The sequence below is a fragment of the Eucyclogobius newberryi genome, unplaced genomic scaffold, assembly GCF_026437365.1.
Source record: "Eucyclogobius newberryi isolate DKJ021-1_F unplaced genomic scaffold, fEucNew1.0.hap1 SCAF_1, whole genome shotgun sequence".
NCBI classification, from domain to species: Eukaryota; Metazoa; Chordata; class Actinopteri; order Gobiiformes; family Gobiidae; genus Eucyclogobius; species Eucyclogobius newberryi.
The window spans coordinates 20,058,197-20,079,690 of NW_027315723.1; the positions used below are offsets into that span (position 1 = coordinate 20,058,197).

Sequence of the window (21,494 nt, forward strand, 5' to 3'; positions counted from 1 at the left end):
CAAATACAGACGAGTTTCGAGAGCTTTGGCCAGTTTCGCGCCGTTGTCCCCTTTAGTCGACTGACGGATCGACAAAGCATTTACCGTATTTTCCGAACTATATGTCGCACCTTTTTTCATAGTTTTGGCCGGGGTGCAACTTATACTTATATTTATTCTTATATACTTATACTCCAGTGCAACTTATATATGTTTTTTTCTTCTCTATTATGCATTTTTTGGCTGGTGCGACTTATACTCCGGTGCGACTTATAGTCCGGAAAATACGGTATGTCTTTAGTTGACAGAGAATCTGTTTAACCGACTAAAACCCAGCCGCTATCTTGAGTTTCAAAGGGTTAAAAATCATCAGACACAGGCCCTTTAACTCCGTCCACACAAATAGTCGTCGCAGAATCTGTTTTTGTGTGTTTTTTAAAAGTGTTTTCTGGCGTGTCATTACCGCGGCGGTGTTTTAGGAACACTACACGCTCGGGCTGCAGGCGGCGTCGAGGCTTCATTTGGACCTAATCCCAACACACAACACTTTATCTGTGTTGACATGTACACAAACACACACACAAACACACTGCTATGACCTCGAGGCAAACACGGCGACAGATATTATTGGCCTCTTCTATAAAAAGCTTGTGTTTTTCTTTTCCGTCTTCGGTGGCGGAAGCTCGGTGGAACAGGGGCACGTCGCATTGTCCTTCTCGATCGATTGATGATAATTATGACATCAATTCTCGTTACGCGACGGCCGAACAGCTGTAATTTCCTGGCAGTGTTGCTAATACTGTTAACGATGCTTTTGATATGATACAAACCAGTCGGCGATACTCTGCGACTGCAATTATATCAAATACTACCACTACTACTACTGGGAGACTCCTTTATGCGTTAAAAGTACACGTCTACCTTCTTTACTGCAAGATAAATACAGATGTTCGGACACTGGATTAAGGGCTCAATTTTATTTTCCTTGAGCATGGTTTTTGATTCTATTCCATTTTGTCTTATTAAAAATGTATGAGAATTTCTTTCAATATTATTTTCATGAACATAAACAACGCAAAGTCTGAACTCTGCTCCAAACCACATGTTTTTACTGTGGTCGTACGGATACCTCAATACTTCTTTGGAGCTTCCCGATAACGATAGTCAGACGATGTTGTGTCAATTCAACAAAAATATGTCAAAAAACGTTTTTGAATGTATTAGTTCAGGTTTAATTGACAGACAAATGTGAAATATCTGTACAATAGTCACAAAAGTGCTGTAATGCCACCTTAAACCATTAGTTGAAAGTTTACGACATCACTTTTTAATTTTTGTATCATCTTTTACTCTAAATTATTGATATACTTGATTTAAGGGGAAAAAAATTGTATCAACTTATTGTATAATTTTCAATGTAAATTATCTACATACTTGTTTTTTTTATGTTGTTTTTGTATCAACTGCTTGTATAATTTTTTACTCTAAATTATTTGTATACTTTTTTTTTTCTTACAGTTTGGGCAATCTCGTTTTATCTTATTTTTATTTATGTTCAGCATTTAAAAATAAATAAATCTATATATATATGAAACACATAACAAAAAACAATAGCATGAGAGTAAACAAATATGTCCATTGATAGTATGTATGGATGGAGACAACATTTCTAAGCAACAGGACGGTCCCAAAACATATGGAAATTCCCCACTTCCCAGCAACCACAGTTTCTCCAACAGCAGAAAGAACCTGTCACACCTCTCCAACAGCATTACCTCCAATATTGTGACCTCCTGGTAGATGTACACATATTCTCATCAGTCAAAACAAAAATACCCTCTTTCCCATTTTTTATATATATTTTTTTGCCATTGGGTTAATTGTATTGATTTGCCATGAATAATATCCGATTGTCTTTAAACTCTCTTGTGAAACACAACATACAAACACAGGAACTACACAAACACAAACAGATTAATGGATAACATAGAAAACAAAAGGAGTTCAGTAACAATAAAACTAGATGTAAAGTGCTAACGAACATGAACCTTATCGCTCAGAACGTTTGTATTCATAAAGCTGGTCGCATAATGAAGGACAAACGTGGCGAACAATCATTAAATTAAATCTCCCGATACGCGACACGCTAGACAACGACGCCGTCCCCGCCCCGTTAAAAGCTCCGCTCGGCCCGACACAAAACACAAAACAAATGACTTAAACATATTACATACTGACTAGAAGCCGCCACATCGTCGGTATTAGCTGTGGTGACGTTCGCCATGGCAACGCCGGCCTCCCCGCGAAATCTATCAGGAGGCCGGGGAGGAATCGCTCGGGTCGCGTTCACATGATTGCACGATTTTCACGCGCTCGATCGGAGGACAAAAGACGGAGCAAAATGTGTAGAACGTGTAGAACGTATAGCGCGGTGCGGCGTTTGCAAACGGACGGATTCGGAGCGCGGAACGGTCGAGCGACAGTTATCACGGTTCGTATCTCGACGTACAAAGACGGTAGCGAATTAATAAAAACGCCAGGATCGTCGAGGGCTTTTTAAATGACCTTTTTACGGCCGGAGCAACGAGTCTGACAGTCACAGTGAAAGAGGCGCAGAGACGTTTCAGTAGAAAGAGAAAGGGAACCGAACCCCAATGTGCCGATTCACCACCGCCCACACTTCCTGTTTGGACCGCGACAGCTAGCGACCGGGCTACGTCCAGTCCTATATACGGTCTACAGATTAGCCCTGTCCGTGGGTTTCAAGTAAATGATTCCTTCCTGATTCGAAGGATTTTGTCAGGACCGTTCACCATTCAAACTTTGCACCGCTATATTCCTTTAACGACAAAATCCTTACGCCCGAATCCTGTGAACTGTTTCCTTTGTTTCGGTCTGAGGAGGTCCTTCCCAACAAACAAAGCTTCTCAAACCACTTCTTCTCCTTTGCCGGGACCTGGACTTCGCTGCCCTCAAAGGCGTGGTCAGTTTGCTGCTCTTGTGAATATGTCGTCTATTCTCTTGTGCAGCGGCCGTTCGGTTTCACCCGTGTCGCTTCCACTGCTTTGTTTGTGCCCCAGAGTTGTGTTCTTGGGATGAACAGTTTTTTTGGCTTTGGTTTGAAACAGAGCGTGATGTAACGTTGTCAAAAAACCTGTTTGAGCGTCTCAGAGACTCCAGCCGTGCAAGGAACTGTTTGATTCTCCGTCGTCCATTTTCTTAGATCTGCTGAAGGTCCGTTTGGGATTCCCACAGGCAGAGAGCGCTTTCTGGATGTGTTTCAGTCTGAGCTCGTGGGAAACACTTGAGTTCAGAGCAGAAACGTCCCAGTCCGTCAGAAATATGCCTTCAATAGATGTTATTTTTACTAAATGAAATGAAAACTGAAACTGAAAATACTGTATTTTCCAGACTATAAGTCATAGTTTTGGCCGGGGTGCGACTTATACTTCAGAGCGACTTGTATGTGATATTATTCGTTATTTTCACATGCCAACCACAAGAGGGCGCTCTAGGCTCTAAGCGACGCAGAAGAAGAATCTGCACTTCCTCTTCCTCTGGAGTTTGTGGAGTTGTTTAGAAGTGACACAGAGAAAGAAGAATTCAATGGATTTAGTGATTTGGGGTAAAACTGATGCTTTGGTAAACTTGTTAGCATGTTCTTTATGCTATAGTTATCTGAATAACTGTTCATATGTTACGTTAACATACCAGACACTTACCACAGTTCTGTCTGTGCGTCATGTAGCTGAAGGTGTTAGCGTTAGCATACGTACACCTATTCACCATGTTCTCTCATCTGTTCCATCCATCCATTTTTTTTTCCCATCCATCCATTATTTTAAAATTGCATTTACTTATACTCCAGTGCAACTTATATGTGTATTTTTCTTCTCTAGTATGCATTTATTTGGCTGGTGCGACTTATAAATGCATTTCTCTGAACAGATTTAGTTGGTTTCTATCCACGCTCAGATTATTGAACACATCTCGACTGCCGACGATGAGTAAAATACAAACAGTTTTCACAAAGCGAGTCCCGGGTGAAATGAGCTGCACTGAAAGACAATCACTTGTTTGTGTTTCTATTATAAACCGAGCACAGAATGCGCTCAGCGGGAAGCGGCTCATGACGGATGGACACGCCGCCGCTTCAGACCAGTTTTACAGCGCCGGGGACAGAAATAAATGCAACAAAGAAACATCTACATTACTTAAACTCGTACCATATTCATCCTGAGTGAGCAGCTTGGACAAGCCTCGATTCATACTTATACAACTGTCACATATAACAGTAGCCATGGGTAGATAAAAACAGACACATGTGTAAAAGTTTAATTCAATTCAAACTAAGCGGTAACTAGGAATTGTAAAGGTTATTCAGTTAATTGATAATCGTGATTATTCAGGTCAGAATGTAATAGTGCTAACTGAAAAATAATAATTATGACCATTTTAGAAGCAGAAGTACTTCATTTCAGTTTAATCTATACTGTTTATTTTAACTTACACAATTATAAATGTATTATCAATTTATTGACTTTTCCGTATCATTCAGGAAGTTGAATTTGATGAAGCTGGTCACAAACTAAAGAGGAACTGTGATCAATGTGAGAAAAGTAAGCATTTTATTGTTGTTTTGTGTCAGAAATGCCAATAATCGTTAAATGGTTACGTTATTTCTCATAGTAATTGTGACACAAAAAATTGATATCATGACATAATAGTAACAGACAATTGACAAATGGAAAAAATGACATTGGGACTTAATCTGAACATGGACTAAATGGGACTTTTACGTTGACCATCCTGTGCCGTAGCTTTCACGGATAACTTCTGTTTTTCCCTTTATCCTTTTTCCCTATTTCTTTTTTTGTTTCTATACATTTAACAATAAAAAAGTGTTTTTGTTTTTATAATTTTTTGTATTCTTTTTTAAATTATTTTTTTTAGAAATGTATTATATATACTTTTTTTCCTTCTTTTCTTTTTTTCGTTAATTTTTAAATCTATGAAATATCAAACATTTCCTTAAACCTTAAATATTACCCCCAAAAAAGTCTACGTTATTTTGAACAGGGAAATGAAATTCTGATGTAAAATAAATGTGTTACAACATTTTATCTCTACATAAAGATAGATATACATTGTTTACCTGTTTATAAAGACAATGTAAACCCTTTTTAAGGTACATTATTTCAAATCTAGGAGTCAACGTTACATTTTAAAACCATTCAGCCATATTATGAAGTAAGTTAAATAATCTGTGTCAAAGTGAATCATTTACAGAGCAAGCACTAAACCACAAAAGCGTGTTTCTGGATGTTTTCCACGTTTTGGACTGAATGTGGCTGATAATGCGAGAGCAAAAGCTTTTCTCCATCACAGCTTTCATGTTTTTTTGTGGTGCTTTCTCTGCATGAGCCACATCCACCATTAGACACGGCTCTCCATTGTGGGCAACATGTTTGAAAGTTTAATGTTCTAATGGCGTGCGCCCAAATGTGGTCAATTAAGCACGTAAGTGGTACTGCACTGTCATCTGTCCAACGCCGCCATTTCATGATTAATGAAGGGAGATATTAGCCGCCAGAGAGTGAGTTTGAAATGAAATAAAGTGTCTGACAAACTGCTTCAGGGGATGTGGAGGCAGGAGGAGGCAAAACGTTATTAAAGCACCGTTTTTACTCCATAAAGCGTCATGAGGAGCTGATAAGAGACGTGAGCGGAGCAGAATTCAGCTCAAAATGCATCTGACTTATGCAGTTACTTCTACAGCGTCTCATTTAACAGAACTGAGACGATACTAGAGCTGTTGGATTAATCAAATTTTAATAAAAGATCAATCACTGCTAAGCTTGAATAATCAGTTTTTTGGAGGTTGGTAAAAGTGTGTTTGGAGCAGTGTTCGATCCCTGGAGGAGGAAAGAATTGGACTGATAAATGTTTGTATATGTTTTGTTTATGTTCAGGGACATTTTAATCTGTTTTTAATGAGACAAAAATATCATGTCATGAAATAAATGCTTTTATTTTAGATTTTTTTTTTAACTCATTTCTTTTTTTTTTGCTAAAATCTTAGTTCTGTATTCTGTATTTTTTTTCATTTTTTATTCTTTTCAATTTTATTTATTTTTAATTTATTTCTAATATATTTTTAATTTATTTTTAATATATTTTTAATTTATTTTGGGGATTTTTTTTTAAAGTTAACCGCTCAAAACACAGAATGGACACAGGACCAGAGAGTAAAAATAAAGATAAAATTAAAAATACAAAATAAATAATTTAAAAATAAGCAAATAGGTAATTTTCTCATGTGCTTTACAGATGTATCTTTTCTCTACAGTTTATTTGATACATTTTCTTTACTTGACTTCTGCTGTTTCTGTTTTGCATAAATTAATTTAAAAATGTCCTTGGAAACAGAAACATGCTTCGGTCAGTCACTCCTGCAGCTCGTGAACCTGCTGAACATCTGCATTCTGCTCCTGAAATACTGACCCGGCAGCACCGAAGTGCGGGTCAAATGCAGGACAAACTACTAAACAGGGACAATTAAGTATTAACTTTTGACCGATTGAGGATTAGCAGAGATTATACAGAATAATGACAAGACCGTTCAAGAGCAGACAATAAGATTACAAATGCCAAACAAGAACGAGATTTAAAGCCAAGTTACTCAGATATTTGCATACTTTTATACAACACAAAGTCAGTTTAAGTCTGTAGGATTTTGGGGGAAGTATTGTGATTGTGATTAGATTAACAATTTATGTTTTCAAATGAGGAGTTGGTTGGACACTCCAGGAACGGAAACATTTAACAGAAGATTGAAATATAAACTGCAAAACAAATATTTGAAGAATGCATACATTTCAGAACGTGGTTGTTTATATGTTAACCTAACCTAACCCATTGATTTTATTTGTTATTTTTCTTTTTTATTTACGTTTTTTTTTTTACATTTATTTTATTTATTAAGTCAACTAAGATATTTTTGTCATAGTTTTCGTCAATGTCATATTTCTGTTGAGGAAAAAAATACCGTATTTTCCGGCGCACAAGTCGCACCAGCCACAAAATGCATAATAGAGAAGAAAAAAACACATATAAGTCGCACTGGAGGATGAAATGCGGTTGCAAGTGTGAAAAGAACAAATATTATCACATATAAGTCGCTTCGGAGTATAAGTATACAGTAAGTATAGGTATATTAGTAGAAGTCAAAACTATGAAAAAAGTGTGACTTATAATCCGGAAAAGACAGTATATTAAAAGTATATGCATTTTCATCAACCAAAACTATGATTAAAAGTAGATACAAACTATTTTTAAAAAGTACGAACATTTTTGCAAATAATAAAAAATAAACATAAATGAATAAAATCTAAATCTAGAGTAAAACAAAAATAATTATTCATTAAATAAGCCGCCAGAGTGTGAGTTTGAAATGAAATAAAGTGTCTGACAAACTGCTTCAGGGGATGTGGAGGCAGGAGGAGGCAAAACATTATTAAAGCACCGTTTTTACTCCATAAAGCGTCATGAGGAGCTGATAAGAGACGTGAGCGGAGCAGAATTCAGCTCAAAATGCATCTGACTTAAGATAAGATAAGATAAGATATTCCTTTATTGTCCCACATGGGGAAATTTCATTGGTGCAACGCAGGTAGATACAGAGGTAGATACAGAAGAACAGATCACTTATAGGAAGTCTGAAAAACACTTTCAGTAGAAGATCTCCTATAAATAAATAAAAACTCCCATAGACAAATAAATAAATAAATACCATTGCATGTGATCCCGACAGTAATTGCACATGAATATGTGTCACGACAGCACATAGATTGCACATGAATTTCACAGTAATTGCACATACGACAGAATTGCACATCAGTATTAGGTTAGGTCAGTATTGCGACGGGATAACGTGACGATCTCCGGGTAAGACGACTGTTCTCCGCAGTTTCATGAGTTCCTCCTTTGTGGAAACACGGTACGGCGCCGGCCGGGGGGCGGGGCCGGAGCCGGGGGGCGGGGCCGGAGCCGGGGGGCGGGGCCGGAGCCGGGGGGCGGGGGCGGAGCCGGGGGACTCAGAGCCACGACACATCGCAACGACACGACGAAAACACTCAATCCAGCCGAATAAAGTCAAAACAAGTTAATTTAAAGCGATTCCAGTGCGTGTCCCGATCGTTCGTGAAGTTCCTCTTTCATATAAACGTGTATATAAACGTGTACCGACGACACGCCGTACTTTAGCGCGGCCGGAGGGCGCGGGGGGGGGCTGGTGGGCTCGCTCGGAGCTAGCTCACGTCACAACAACACAACGAACAACGAAAAACGCTCAAATCCAGCCGAAAAAAGTCAAAAACAGTTGAATTAAAAAACTATTCCAGCGCGTGTCCCTATCGTACAGTAAAATAGAAAAAATATACTAACTATATTTACAAAATATAGGAGATAAAGCACAATAAGTGTGAGAAAGAAGAGAGAGCGTTTACACCGGGCTGCCAGCTGTACCAGCGCCTTATGACGCAGTTACTTCTACAGCGTCTCATTTAACAGAACTGAGACGATACTAGAGCTGTTGGATTAATCAAATTTTAATAAAAGATCGATATTCAATCACTGCTAAGCTTGAATAATCAGCTTTTTCACTGTGAGGTCGATAAAAGTGTGTTTGGAGCAGAGTTCGATCTCTGGAGGAGGAAAGAAAATCTAGAGTAAAACAAAAATAATGATTCACTAAATCTTGACTAAAAATGACTACAATGGCATCCCTAAAGGCTGCAAAAGAAAATTAAAGCCGCAAGCGGCATCCAACGGCCCTCACGGGCCGCCGGCCTTCCGACTCTGCGCTTTCGACTTGATAAAGATGGCGCCCTTATTGTGTTGAATTAAAAAAGAACTTGACAGACGAAGACACATTGGACATGGCCAATCCAGTGCAAATGATACACAAGTGTCAGTCAAATTTGCTGCTCCGCCGAACAGAGACCGTAGCACTTGGAATATAAATATGGATAACTTTTGATGCCCCGCTTGTGTAGATGATATTTCCCAAAGTAAAGCTTGATCGAGCTATTGCCCACGGAGGAGTTTGTTAGTGTGAAGCGTAAATGTGAACATTTCAAAGATTTGGCGTTTTCCCATTTGTGACAGTATATTTGCAGCTCCACGGCAGAGACCGTACCACTTAATATCAAAATATGCCAATTTTTGATGCCCCGCTTGTGTAGATGATTTTCCCCAAATATGAGCTTGATCGGGCAATCGGCCTAGGAGGAGTTCGTTAAAGTGTGAAGCGTAAAAATGTGGTGATTTGAGCGATTCTACGATTTTCCCATAAGGATAACATGGGATGTTTCTGTCATCGCTACGGTTACGCCGTACAAAATATGACTTTGGCTCTCATACTTTTATGATCAGGATGGCAAATTAGAATTTAGTGCAAAATGTCATGTCATTTGGAAAAACTATTGTTTATAGGCCACTCTGAAGGCCAAATAGTCAGAATTCTGGGAAACGTTTGCGGCTCCGTCGCACAGAGACCGTAAAAGTTATCCTTAAAATTTGGATAACTTTAGATGCCCCACTTGTCTAGAGGAGGTACACTGATTTTGAGGTTGGTGGGCAAAATGCACTATAAAAATGTGGTAATTTGAGAGATTTTGTGGTTTTCCCATAGGGATAACATGGGAGGTTTCTGTCATCGCTACGACTACGCCGTAAAAATTTAGGCATTTTTGTGATTGGCTTTTGTGATCGGGACGGCAAAATAGAATTTTGGGTAAAGTTTAGACAATTTTGGTAAAACTAATTTTTGACCTTCAATGTTAATTTAAAGGTCACTCTGTAGGGGGCGCTATCGCGGCCATTTCAATTTTGTCAGCCTAAACTGGTCCAAACTAGAAAGTTTAACAACTGATTCAAATTTGGTCCTAATCGGACTGGTTTTGATCAAATGGGAGCAATTTTTAGACCTGCAATATTCCAAAATAAGTTGTCCAACTTTGCGGCTGCGCCGCACACAGACCGTAAAAGGTATCTCAAAAAATTGGATAACTTTAGATGCCCCACTTGTCCAGAGAACGTACGCCGATTTTGAAGTCGGTGGGCAAAACGCCCTAGGAGGAGTTCGTCAAAGTTTGACATGAACAAAATGGCTAACACAGCGCGTTTTCATTTTCAAAGGAAGATGGCGGCCATAGGGTAAGTCTGGGGGCGTGGCCACAATATTTTTTTTTTTGTCCTCACGAGAGGAATCCGTGTCCCGAATTTCGTAGCTTTACGCCAAAGTTGACCTCGGGGCGTCTCCCATAGGCGCAATGTATTTTGACTTTTGTCGGTGGCGCTGTCGCGCCATTTTTTAACGGAAAAAAAAATGGCCCAGAAAAAATAAAATTTTTCGCCGATTCTGAATTTTGGGCAAAGTTTGGTGAGTTTTTGAGCATGTTCAGGGGGTCAAATTAGAGATCAAATCGCTGAAGTAGAACAAGAAAAATTAAAGCCGCAAGCGGCATCCAACGGCCCTTGCGGGCCGCCGGCCTTCCGACTCTGCTCTCTGCATTTTACAGAGATGGCGCTAACGCAATTATCTAAGAACTAAGACAGCGACACATTGGACATGTGGACAACCAGTGCAAATGAACACAAATGTCGGTCAAATGTGCAGCTCCAGCGCACAGAGACCGTGACACTTGGAATAAAAATATGGATAACTTTTGATGCCCCGCTTGTGTAGATGATATTTCCCAAAGTAAAGCTTGATCGAGCTATTGCCCACGGAGGAGTTTGTTAAAGTGTGAAGCGTAAATGTGAACATTTCAAAGATTTGGCGTTTTCCCATTTGTGACAGTATGTTTGCAGCTCCACGGCACAGAGACCGTAGCACTTAAAATCAAAATATGACTGACTTTTGATGCCCCGTTTGTGTAGATGATTTTCCCCAAATATGAGCTTGATCGGCCAATTGCCCTAGGAGGAGTTCGTTAAAGTGTGAAGCGTAAAAATGTGGTCATTTTAGAGATTTCGCTGTTTTCCCATTTGTGACATATATTTGCGGGTCCGCCACACAAAGACCGTAGCACTTAGAATCAAAATATGGATAACTTTTGATGCCCCGCTTGTGTAGATGATTTTCCCCAAATATGAACTTGATCGGACAATCGCCCTAGGAGGAGTTCCTTAAAGTGTGAAGCGTAAAAATGTGGTGATTTGAGCGATTCTGCAATTTTCCCATAAGGATAACATGGGATGTTTCTGTCATCGCTACGGTTACACCGTACAAAATATGACTTTGGCTCTCATACTTTTATGATCAGGATGGCAAATTAGAATTTTGTTCAAAATATCATGTCATTTGGAAAAACTCTATTGTTTATAGGCCACTCTGAAGGCCAAATATTCAGAATTCTGGGAAACGTTTGCGGCTCCGTCGCACAGAAACCGTAAAAGTTATCCTTAAAATTTGGATAACTTTAGATGCCCCACTTGTCTAGAGGACGTACACCGATTTAGAAGTTGGTGGGCAAAACGCACTAGGAGGAGTTTGTTAAAGTGTAAAACATAAAAATGTGGTAATTTGAGAGATTTTGCAGTTTTCCCATAGGGATAACATGGGAGGTTTCTGTCATCGCTACGACTACGCCGCAAAAATTAAGGCATTTGTCTCATTGGCTTTTTTGATCGGGATGGCCAAATAGAATTTTAGGTAAAGTTTAGAACATTTTGGGAAAACTAATTTTTGACCTTCAATGTTAATTCAAAGGTCACTCTGTAGGGGGCGCCATCGCGGCCATTTCAATTTTGTCACCCTAAACTGGTCCAAACTGGATAGTTTAACAACTGATTCAAATTTGGTCCAAATCGGACTCGTTTTGATCAAATGGGAGCAATTTTTAGATTAGCAATATCCCAAAATAAGTTGTCCAACTTTGTGGCTGCGCCGCACGTAGACCGTAAAAGGTATACCAAAAATTTGGATAACTTTAGATGCCCCACTTGTCCAGAGGATGTACGCCGATTTTGAAGTCAGTGGGCAAAACGCCCTAGGAGGAGTTCGTCAAAGTTTGACGTGAACAAAATGGCTAACTTAGCGTGTTTTCATTTTCAAAGGAAGATGGCGGCCATAGGGTAAGTCTGGGGGCATGGCCACAATGATATTTGTTTTTTTTCCTCACAAGAGGAATGCGTGTTCCGAATTTCGTAGCTCTACGACAAAGTTGACCTCGGGGCGACTCCCATAGGCGCAATGTATTTTGACTTTTGTCGGTGGCGCAGTCGCGCCATTTTTTAACGAAAAGAAAAATGGCCCAGAAAAAAAAATTTTTTTCGCCGATTCTGAATTTTGGGCAAAGTTTGGTGAGTTTTTGAGCATGTTCAGGGGGTCAAATTAGAGTTCAAAGCGATGAAGAACAAGAAAAATTAAAGCCGCAAGCGGCATCCAACGGCCCTCGCGGGCCGCCGGCCTTCCGACTCTGCGCTTTCGACTTGATAAAGATGGCGCCCTTATTGTGTGTTGAATTAAAAAAGAACTTGACAGACGGGGACACATTGGACATGGCCAATCCAGTGCAAATCAACACAAGTGTCAGTCAAATTTGCTGCGCCGCCGCACAGAGACCTTAGCACTTGGAATAAAAATATGGATAACTTTTGATGCCGCGCTTGTGTAAATGATATTTCCCAAAGTAAAGCTTGATCGAGCTATTGCCCACGGAGGAGTTTGTTAAAGTGTGAAGCGTAAATGTGAACATTTCAAGGATTTGGCGTTTTTCCCATTTGTGACAGTATATTTGCAGCTCCACGGCACAGAGACCGTACCACTTAAAATCAAAATATGACTAACTTTTGATGCCCCGTTTGTGTAGATGATTTTCCCCAAATATGAGCTTGATCGGGCAATCGCCCTAGGAGGAGTTCGTTAAAGTGTGAAGCGTAAAAATGTGGTCATTTTAGAGATTTCGCTGTTTTCCCATTTCTGACATATATTTGCGGGTCCGCCACACAGAGACCGTAGCACTTAGAATCAAAATATGGATAAGTTTTGATGCCCCGCTTGTGTAGATGATATTCTCCAAATATGAACTTGATCGGACAATCGCCCTAGGAGGAGTTCATTAAAGTGTGAAGCGTAAAAATGTGGTGATTTGAGCGATTCTACGATTTTCCCATAAGGATAACATGGGATGTTTCTGTCAACGCTACGGTTACGCCGTACAAAATATGACTTTGGCTCTCATACTTTTATGATCAGGATGGCAAATTAGAATTTTGTTCAAAATATCATGTCATTTGGAAAAACTCTATTGTTTATAGACCACTCTGAAGGCCAAATAGTCAGAATTCTGGGAAACGTTTGCGGCTCCGTCGCACAGAGACCGTAAAAGTTATCCTTAAAATTTGGATAACTTTAGATGCCCCACTTGTCTAGAGGACGTACACCAATTTTGAGGTTGGTGGGCAAAACGCACTAGGAGGACTTCGTTAAAGTGTAAAACATAAAAATGTGGTAATTTGAGAGATTTTGTGGTTTTCCCATAGGGATAACATGGGAGGTTTCTGTCATCGCTACGACTACGCCGTAAAAAATTAGGCATTTTTGTGATTGGCTTTTGTGATTGGGACGGCAAAGTAGAATTTTGGGTAAAGTTTAGACAATTTTGGTAAAACTAATTTTTGACCTTCAATGTTAATTTAAAGGTCACTCTGTAGGGGGCGCTATCGCGCCCATTTCAATTTTGTCAGCCTAAACTGGTCCAAACTAGAAAGTTTAACAACTGATTCAAATTTGGTCCTAATCGGACTGGTTTTGATCAAATGGGAACAATTTTTAGATCTGCAATATTCCAAAATAAGTTGTCCAACTTTGCGGCTGCGCCGCACACAGACCGTAAAAGGTATCTCAAAAAATTGGATAACTTTAGATGTCCCACTTGTCCAGAGGACGTACGCCGATTTTGAAGTCGGTGGGCAAAACGCCCTAGGAGGAGTTCGTCAAAGTTTGACGTAAACAAAATGGCTAACTCAGCTTGTTTTCATTTTCAAAGGAAGATGGCGGCCATAGGGTAAGTCTGGGGGCGTGGCCACAATAATATTTTTTTTTTGTCCTCACGAGAGGAATGCGTGTCCCGAATTTCGTAGCTTTACGACAAAGTTGACCTCGGGGCGTCTCCCATAGGCGCAATGTATTTTGACTTTTGTCGGTGGCGCTGTCGCGCTATTTTTTAATGAAAAAAAAAATGGCCCAGAAAAAATCAAATTTTTCGCCGATTCTGAATTTTGGGCAAAGTTTGGTGAGTTTTTGAGCATGTTCAGGGGGTCAAATTAGAGCTCAAAAAGCAGAAGAACAAGAAAAATAAAAATAATAATATTTTTAGCAAAAACAATATAGCCGTTTCCACTATAACAACAAATTATACATCGTTTGAAAGCTCTAAGCCTTCCCCATGCCGCCATGGGGTGGAATCATCATTACGAGCGCTTACGCGCTCGTCACTCCCCATTCCGTCGGGATGCCCCGCCCACTCCCCATAGACTTCCATTGATTTGAGCAGATACAAGCATGGCCCATGCCTGCGGCATGGATTCTCGCGTACAGGACGATGCCAGGAGGGTTTTTGGAGGAATGCAGCGCTTCGCGCTGCTGTTGTCAACAATTTGTGAATGGGCTACGCCCATTCACAAATTGTTGACTATTTCTGTCATAGCAGGAGTAAGTATGCATGATCCATGCCTTCGGCATGGGCTAGTTCACTGTACTTGCCAGGGGCGACGGGGCACCAAACATGCGGGCTGCGCCCGCATGTTTGGTCAGACAGTTGCAACGCTGCCTTCGGCAGCGTTGCGGGAGCAATAGGCCCTCCGCCCTGCTGGGGCTCGGGCCTAATAATAATAATAATAATAATATTTTTAGCAAAAACAATATAGCCGTTTCCACTATAACAACAAATTATACATCGTTTGAAAGCTCTAAGCCTTCCCCATGCCGTCATGGGGTGGAATCATCATGACCCGCTCGTCACTCCCTATTCCGTCGGGATGCCCCGCCCACTCCCCATAGATTTTAATTGATTTGAGCAGATACAAGCATGGCCCAAGCCTGCGGCATGGATTTTCGCGTACGGGACGATGCCAGGAGGGTTTTTGGAGGAATGCAGCCTTCGCGCTGCTGTTGTCAAGAATGAGTGAATGGGCGTAGCCCATTCACTAATTGTTGACTATTTCTGTCATAGCAGGAGTAAGTATGCATGATCCATGCCTTCGGCATGGGCTAGTTCATTGTACTTGCCAGGGTGCGCATGTTCGGCAGCGTTGCGGGAGCAATAGGCCCTCCGCCCTGCTGGGGCTCGGGCCTAACTATTTATTGTAACATTTTGAGCAGCAAAAGGAAGCATCACATCTTTCTGCTTTGGCCCGTCACAATAATCACTATATCAACTAATTGCTCAATAAATAATTAAAAAAAAATTGTGTCATGTAATAAGATTTGAGACGCAGAAAGTCAAATAAGTCACTTTAATGACTCGTTACGGAAACAAACCAAGAACTAAAAAGATTAATTCTGCCATTTATTCATCGCAGCACATGTTTTTAAAGAAAATCGCACATACACTGGGATCATTTTACTTTAGTTATTGATCTTAGAGTAGTTTTAGTGCTACCGTTTGTCACTTTTCTGTAGCAATACGTCGCTGTGACAGGTATCAAGGCGACTCCAGACAGGATTTAACGTGATCCAAACACCGCAGAGACAATCAAAGGTTTAGTCTACGCTCGAGACCCCTGAGCCACGATGAAATTATCACACACTCAAAGGTTACGCTCGAGACCCCTGAGCAACGATGAAATTATCACACTTTCAAAGGTTTAGTCTGCGCTCGAGACCCCTGAGCCACGATGAAATTATCACACACTCAAAGGTTACGCTCGAGACCCCTGAGCAACGATGAAATTATCACACTTTCAAAGGTTACGCTCGAGACCCCTGAGCAACGATGAAATTATCACACTTTCAAAGGTTACGCTCGAGACCCCTGAGCCGCAAAGAAACTACCAAACTTTCAAAGGTTTAGTCTACGCTCGAGACCCCTGAGCCACGATGAAACTACCACACTTTCAAAGGTTTAGTCTACGCTCGAGACCCCTGAGCCACGATGAAACTACCACACTTTCAAAGGTTAAGTCTGCGTTCGAGACCCCTGAGCCACGATGAAACTACCACACTTTCAAAGGTTAAGTCTGCGTTCGAGATCCCTGAGCCACGATGAAACTACCACACTTTCAAAGGTTAAGTCTGCGTTCGAGATCCCTGAGCCACGATGAAACTACCACACTTTCAAAGGTTTAGTCTACGCTCGAGACCCCTGAGCCACGATGAAACTAACACACTTTCTCCAACGCGATCGCTCTGAGCGGCTTTACATCTCCTCGAACAAAAGCTGTCACAGTCAATACAATATTGAGTCAAATACAACGATTAAATGTGACTAATTAATTATGAAAATTAATCATTAACTGAACAATACAGACTCTAAAACACATTAAAACAAATATTTGTATTTATTTATTTTTAAACAAAGAAAGCGACATTATTAAATCAAAAGGTCAAGAAAAAAAAAATCCAGAATCAATAAATCACAATTGGTTCATAAATATTTTCACATCACATTTAAATCGTTATTTTTATTCTCGATATACATCATAAAGTCGAATAATCCAAATATGTATCGCTGACCAGTCGAATACTCAAATAATTGCAGTCAAATCAGTCCAATAGTGACCAGTACAAAGGGAACGCACTGACGAGCTCGGACAGTGTTTTCTGTGAAGTGTGTGTGAAAACCGTCTCATCTCGTGCACAGATTCATTTCTTAACTCTTTGAACAAGGACAATTTCAGACACTTTTACCTCAAAACAGAGCGATCACTTTCTGCTCATTGTGTCCTAAGCGGCTCATGTTTCCCTCTTCAACCTCACAGAATAAAACCAGAACATCTCAGAACACGTTATGTCTGAATATTACGACTTTATTCTGCCAACGTTTTGTTTTTAATGAGCTTCATGTCGACTACTTCAACCGTCAATCGCGTTTTATTTAGACTAAATTGTGTAATCATCACTTTTAATAAAATAAAAATGCCACAAAGGGGACATGAGACGTGTGCGGTGCGTCATGCTTGTGCGTGTCGGACGAGGCGTGTTTTGCAGGAAAGGACTGGTCGGTCTGGAGATACGCTCACACGCTCACACTCCAAACACAAACACGAGGATGCCGGTGGAAACGGAGCGTCACGCCGCCCCGAAACAAGTCACGCTGAAGTGAGGGCGCTGAGGGAAGTGTCTAGGGTGATGGAGGCGCGAGAAGACCAGCTCAACGTGACCTGCTGCTTAGTTTACCTCAGGACACGTATGTAGTTGTGTAAAATGACTGATTTATTTGTGTTGAAAATGAAATAAAAAAAACATCATTTTAATGTCTTTATATTTTTTATTTCATGATTATTATTTTTTTTTTTTTTGCTAAAGTCATTTGATTATTGATGCATTTGTTTGATGTATTTTTGTGTTTTTTTTTTTTCTTAAAAATTAAGTTATCAAAAAACTGTAGAACTGGATCTTCAGAATCTCAGTCTCAGACCGTCTACAATCACAAAATATAGAAATAAATTACGTTTGTGGGTAGGGCTGGGAATCACTGTCTCCCTCACGATTCCATACGATACGCAGCTCACGATACGACAATATCACAATTTTACGATATATGCAATAATCGATATATCGCTCATAATATTCTAGTTTCCTTTCTTCAAACAAGCAAAAAAATAGCGCAGAAACAAAATAATTTGCGAAATTATACCAAGAATGACTTGATATATATCGATACAGCAGCCCACGATATCGATACTGTATCACCAAATTAAGTATCGTGATATATCGATATTTTGGCACAGCCCTATTTGTGAGTGCTGTAGACATTTAGCCATTTAATTGATTTATTATTCGGATTATGAGGATTTATATTGACCACAGCCAAACGGAGAAGTGAGTTCGCTGGAGCTTTGGGATCGAACGGACGATCAAATCTGCATTTTCAGTTTTCACTTACGAAGATGCCGTTTTTGTACAAGATTCTGAACGTTGAGAGCTTCTACCTCTACCACGCCCTCTTGTGTCCCCCTTGTGTCCCCCTCGTGTCTTCAGTCAAGCAAGAATTTCAATTTTTTTCTCTAATTTGTCGACTAGAGCTACGGCTTTTGTATGAAAACTAGTTTTCTACATGCATTCTTCCTTTCTGCCACTAGGAGCAGTGTTCAACTGTGTGCGTTGGCAGTTGGCGGCGGGAAATAAGAGCGCGGTCGTGCAGAAAGACCTCACGCCGCTAGAGAATCAAACCTTGTTGCCGTGAGATCAAAATTCCGGTCTAGAAACGTTCCATGTTTTAGACAAAAGTCCAAAAATGTTGATTGACAGAAAGGCTTTCACTGCGTTCGCAAACTTTCCACTCACGCCATCTGCGCCGTCCGAAATTCACACCCGGCGAACCCGCACCGGCGCCGTGTGCCCGGTGAATCACCTGTGCTCTCGTCGTCTGCGCGCGAAAGATTATGTCACGAAAAAAAATCATCTTTCCAAATGCCACTTACGTAAAACCCTGGCAGGACATAATGGACGATCATAACAGCCCATTATCACCGAGGGGAACGAGGTAGCGGAGCGGTTTGGAGAGAAGATCATTACAAAAAGAATGTGCCCACAATATGCGCACAATGTACCCACAATGTGCCCTCAATGTGCCAACAATGTGCCCTCAATATGCCCACAATGTGCCCTCAATGTGCCAACAATGTGCCCTCAATATGCCCACAATGTGCCCTCAATGTGCCCACAATGTGCCCTCAATATGCCCACAATGTGCCCTCAATATGCCCACAATGTGCCCTCAATGTGCCCACAATGTGCCCTCAATGTGCCAACAATGTGCCCTCAATATGCCCACAATGTGCCCACAATATGCCCTCAATGTGCCCACAATGTGCCCACATTGTGCCCACAATGTGCCCTCAATGTGCCCACAATATGCCCTCAATGTGCCCACAATGTGCCCACAATATGCCCTCAATATGCCCACAATGTGCCCACAATGTGCCCACAATGTGCCCTCAATATGCCCACAATGTGCCCACAATATGCCCTCAATGTGCCCACAATGTGCCCACATTGTGCCCACAATGTGCCCTCAATGTGCCCACAATATGCCCTCAATGTGCCCACAATGTGCCCTCAATATGCCCTCAATGTGCCCTCAATATGCCCACAATGTGCCCACAATATGCCCACAATGTGCCCACAATGTGCCCTCAATATGCCCTCAATGTGCCCTCAATATGCCCACAATGTGCCCACAATATGCCCACAATGTGCCCACAATGTGCCCTCAATATGCCCTCAATGTGCCCACAATATGCCCACAGTGTGCCCACAATGTGCCCACAATGTGCCCAGCTTTTGCCACAATTATAGTGAGAATAAACAGTGCAATTTTAGATTACAAAACAAAATAAAATTCACTTTCAATCGCAAATTCTTCTTTTTATCAAACTTCTGTCTTTGTAATCCCAATAACGATGTCGTCTTTTTGGAGAAGGTATGTGTGTATATATAGATTAATGGTGCGCTGTGTAACTTTTCGGGCCACCTTGTTGTCGTGGAAACGCTAGGGCTTGGCTCAAATGTGTTTCACAGATTGACATTATCCAGCTCGCCTTTGTTTTTCGACGACCGGAGTTTTAACTTGCAAAATATGTCGAGGGAAAACGTGCATTCTCTTATTGCGAGTGGGATCGCCAGTGGGATCGCCGCTCCACAGATCCGCCATGCTCGTCGCCATGGAGATCAGTTTGATGCCTTAATGCGAACAAAGCCAAAACACCTTTGAAGAGAGAGGCACTTTGTCAAATGCTTGGTCAGTTTGCAGCTTTCACCTCAAAATCTGCCCGAATCTGCAGCTAAAGTCGTTTTATTATTAAATTGAATCGACTTGCGAAACGTCCCTTTTCTCAAAATGCATTTTCCTCCCACAAAGATCAGCTCTTAAACACATCAAACGTTACAGTCTTTTACTTTATCAGATTGTGACGGATGTAAAGTGCTTTGAGTGCCAATGTTCTATGTGAATGAGACTATTTAAAATTTTAACTGATTCTAAGCCAGATTTACTGATATTTTAACTCATGAACAAGACAATTTTCAGTACATTTCGACTCAAATACATCCATCAGACATCCAAAGTCTCCTCTGTGCGTGGATCTAAACCAAGTCAACAAACAAAACCATTAAAACCTGGTTCTGTCCATTTTCCAGATTCATATGTCTCAAAAATGTGCAAATTTTGGCCATAATTTACACGTATGAGCAACAAGACACGTTTCACATTGATACCAAAATTCAACATGTGATTAGATTGTGACTTCTACAACGACAACATATTATCATCACTATATAAGAAGTATTAAGAGAAATGTATCAGTGAATCTAGTGACGCTCAAAGATTCACACTTTATATTTACAGTAACAACATAATAAGTCTGAGGTGCGAATGGACCGAACCAGGTCTAAAAGTGACATCTATAAACCATAAACCGTGACATGTCAGTGACAGCTCCGGACACGCGATCGACTCAAAGGAGCAACAGCTTCTCCTCCAGTCCAGCGGAGCGTGCGTGGACGTGTCACCCGCGCGGGAAACGTGCACCGTGGCCGAACACCTTGCGTTTTAAGGTCATTTTAGTGCGTGAAAATCCATAAGAATCAATTGCAAAGCGGTGGACGCGTTGTGCAAAACCATCTCTTCCAACGCGCCGCGCCAACAAAAACACGCACACCGCATTCCCCACGACAGAGAAGGAGAAAAGGGTCAATCGATGGCAAAATCATTCAAAAAAAAAAAAAAACAACGCACGTACGAGTGTAAACAAAGCGCACGGTGCGTCGCGTCGCGTCTCATCCGCCGCGGTCGCCAAAACACCGCACAACGCGTAAAAGCGGCCGCGTCAGATCCACTGAGTGAATGCGGCGCGCGCGCGGGGGACGGTATAATACATCTGCATGCGGCACCGGCGGCGGGAGGCTACTCACATCGTCCCATTTCATGAATTTGTTGCCCAGCTTCAGGCACTCGGGCACGGACACGGGCTTGAGCTGCAGCGCGTGGACTCCCGGCTGTGCCCCTGCCATGGACGGATCGGGTGTACGCGCACGACAACGGGATCGGCGGCTCCTCTTCTTCTTATTCCTCTTCTCCTTCTTCTTCTTCTTATTCCCTCAATCGTGAGCCGGTGAGCTGTGAATGGTTTGTGGAAAGCCCCCCTTCCGCCGCGTTAGAAATGCCAGTGTGTCATGCCCGCATTGGCTTTGGAGACGCGGTGGAGGCGGACGCACAGGCGCAGCGGAGCCGGCCACTGACTGACGGACAGACCGCTGGGGCAGAAGCGAGATAGGGAGAGAG

At 41.3% G+C, this 21,494-nt stretch overlaps 1 protein-coding gene across 2 annotated transcripts in view; it reads right to left on the reverse strand.

Annotated features, from left to right (window-relative positions):
- Positions 1-21,276, reverse strand: part of LOC140354967 (1-phosphatidylinositol 4,5-bisphosphate phosphodiesterase beta-1-like) — a 314,396-nt gene extending 293,120 nt beyond the window's left edge. For both annotated transcript variants that reach the window (XM_072440120.1, XM_072440121.1), the window contains exon 1: positions 21,125-21,276. In XM_072440120.1, coding sequence (XP_072296221.1) covers positions 21,125-21,223 — 99 coding nt within the window. In that variant the 5' untranslated portion in view covers positions 21,224-21,276. The remainder of the gene's footprint in view (positions 1-21,124) is intronic.
- Between the last annotated feature and the right edge of the window lie 218 nt (positions 21,277-21,494).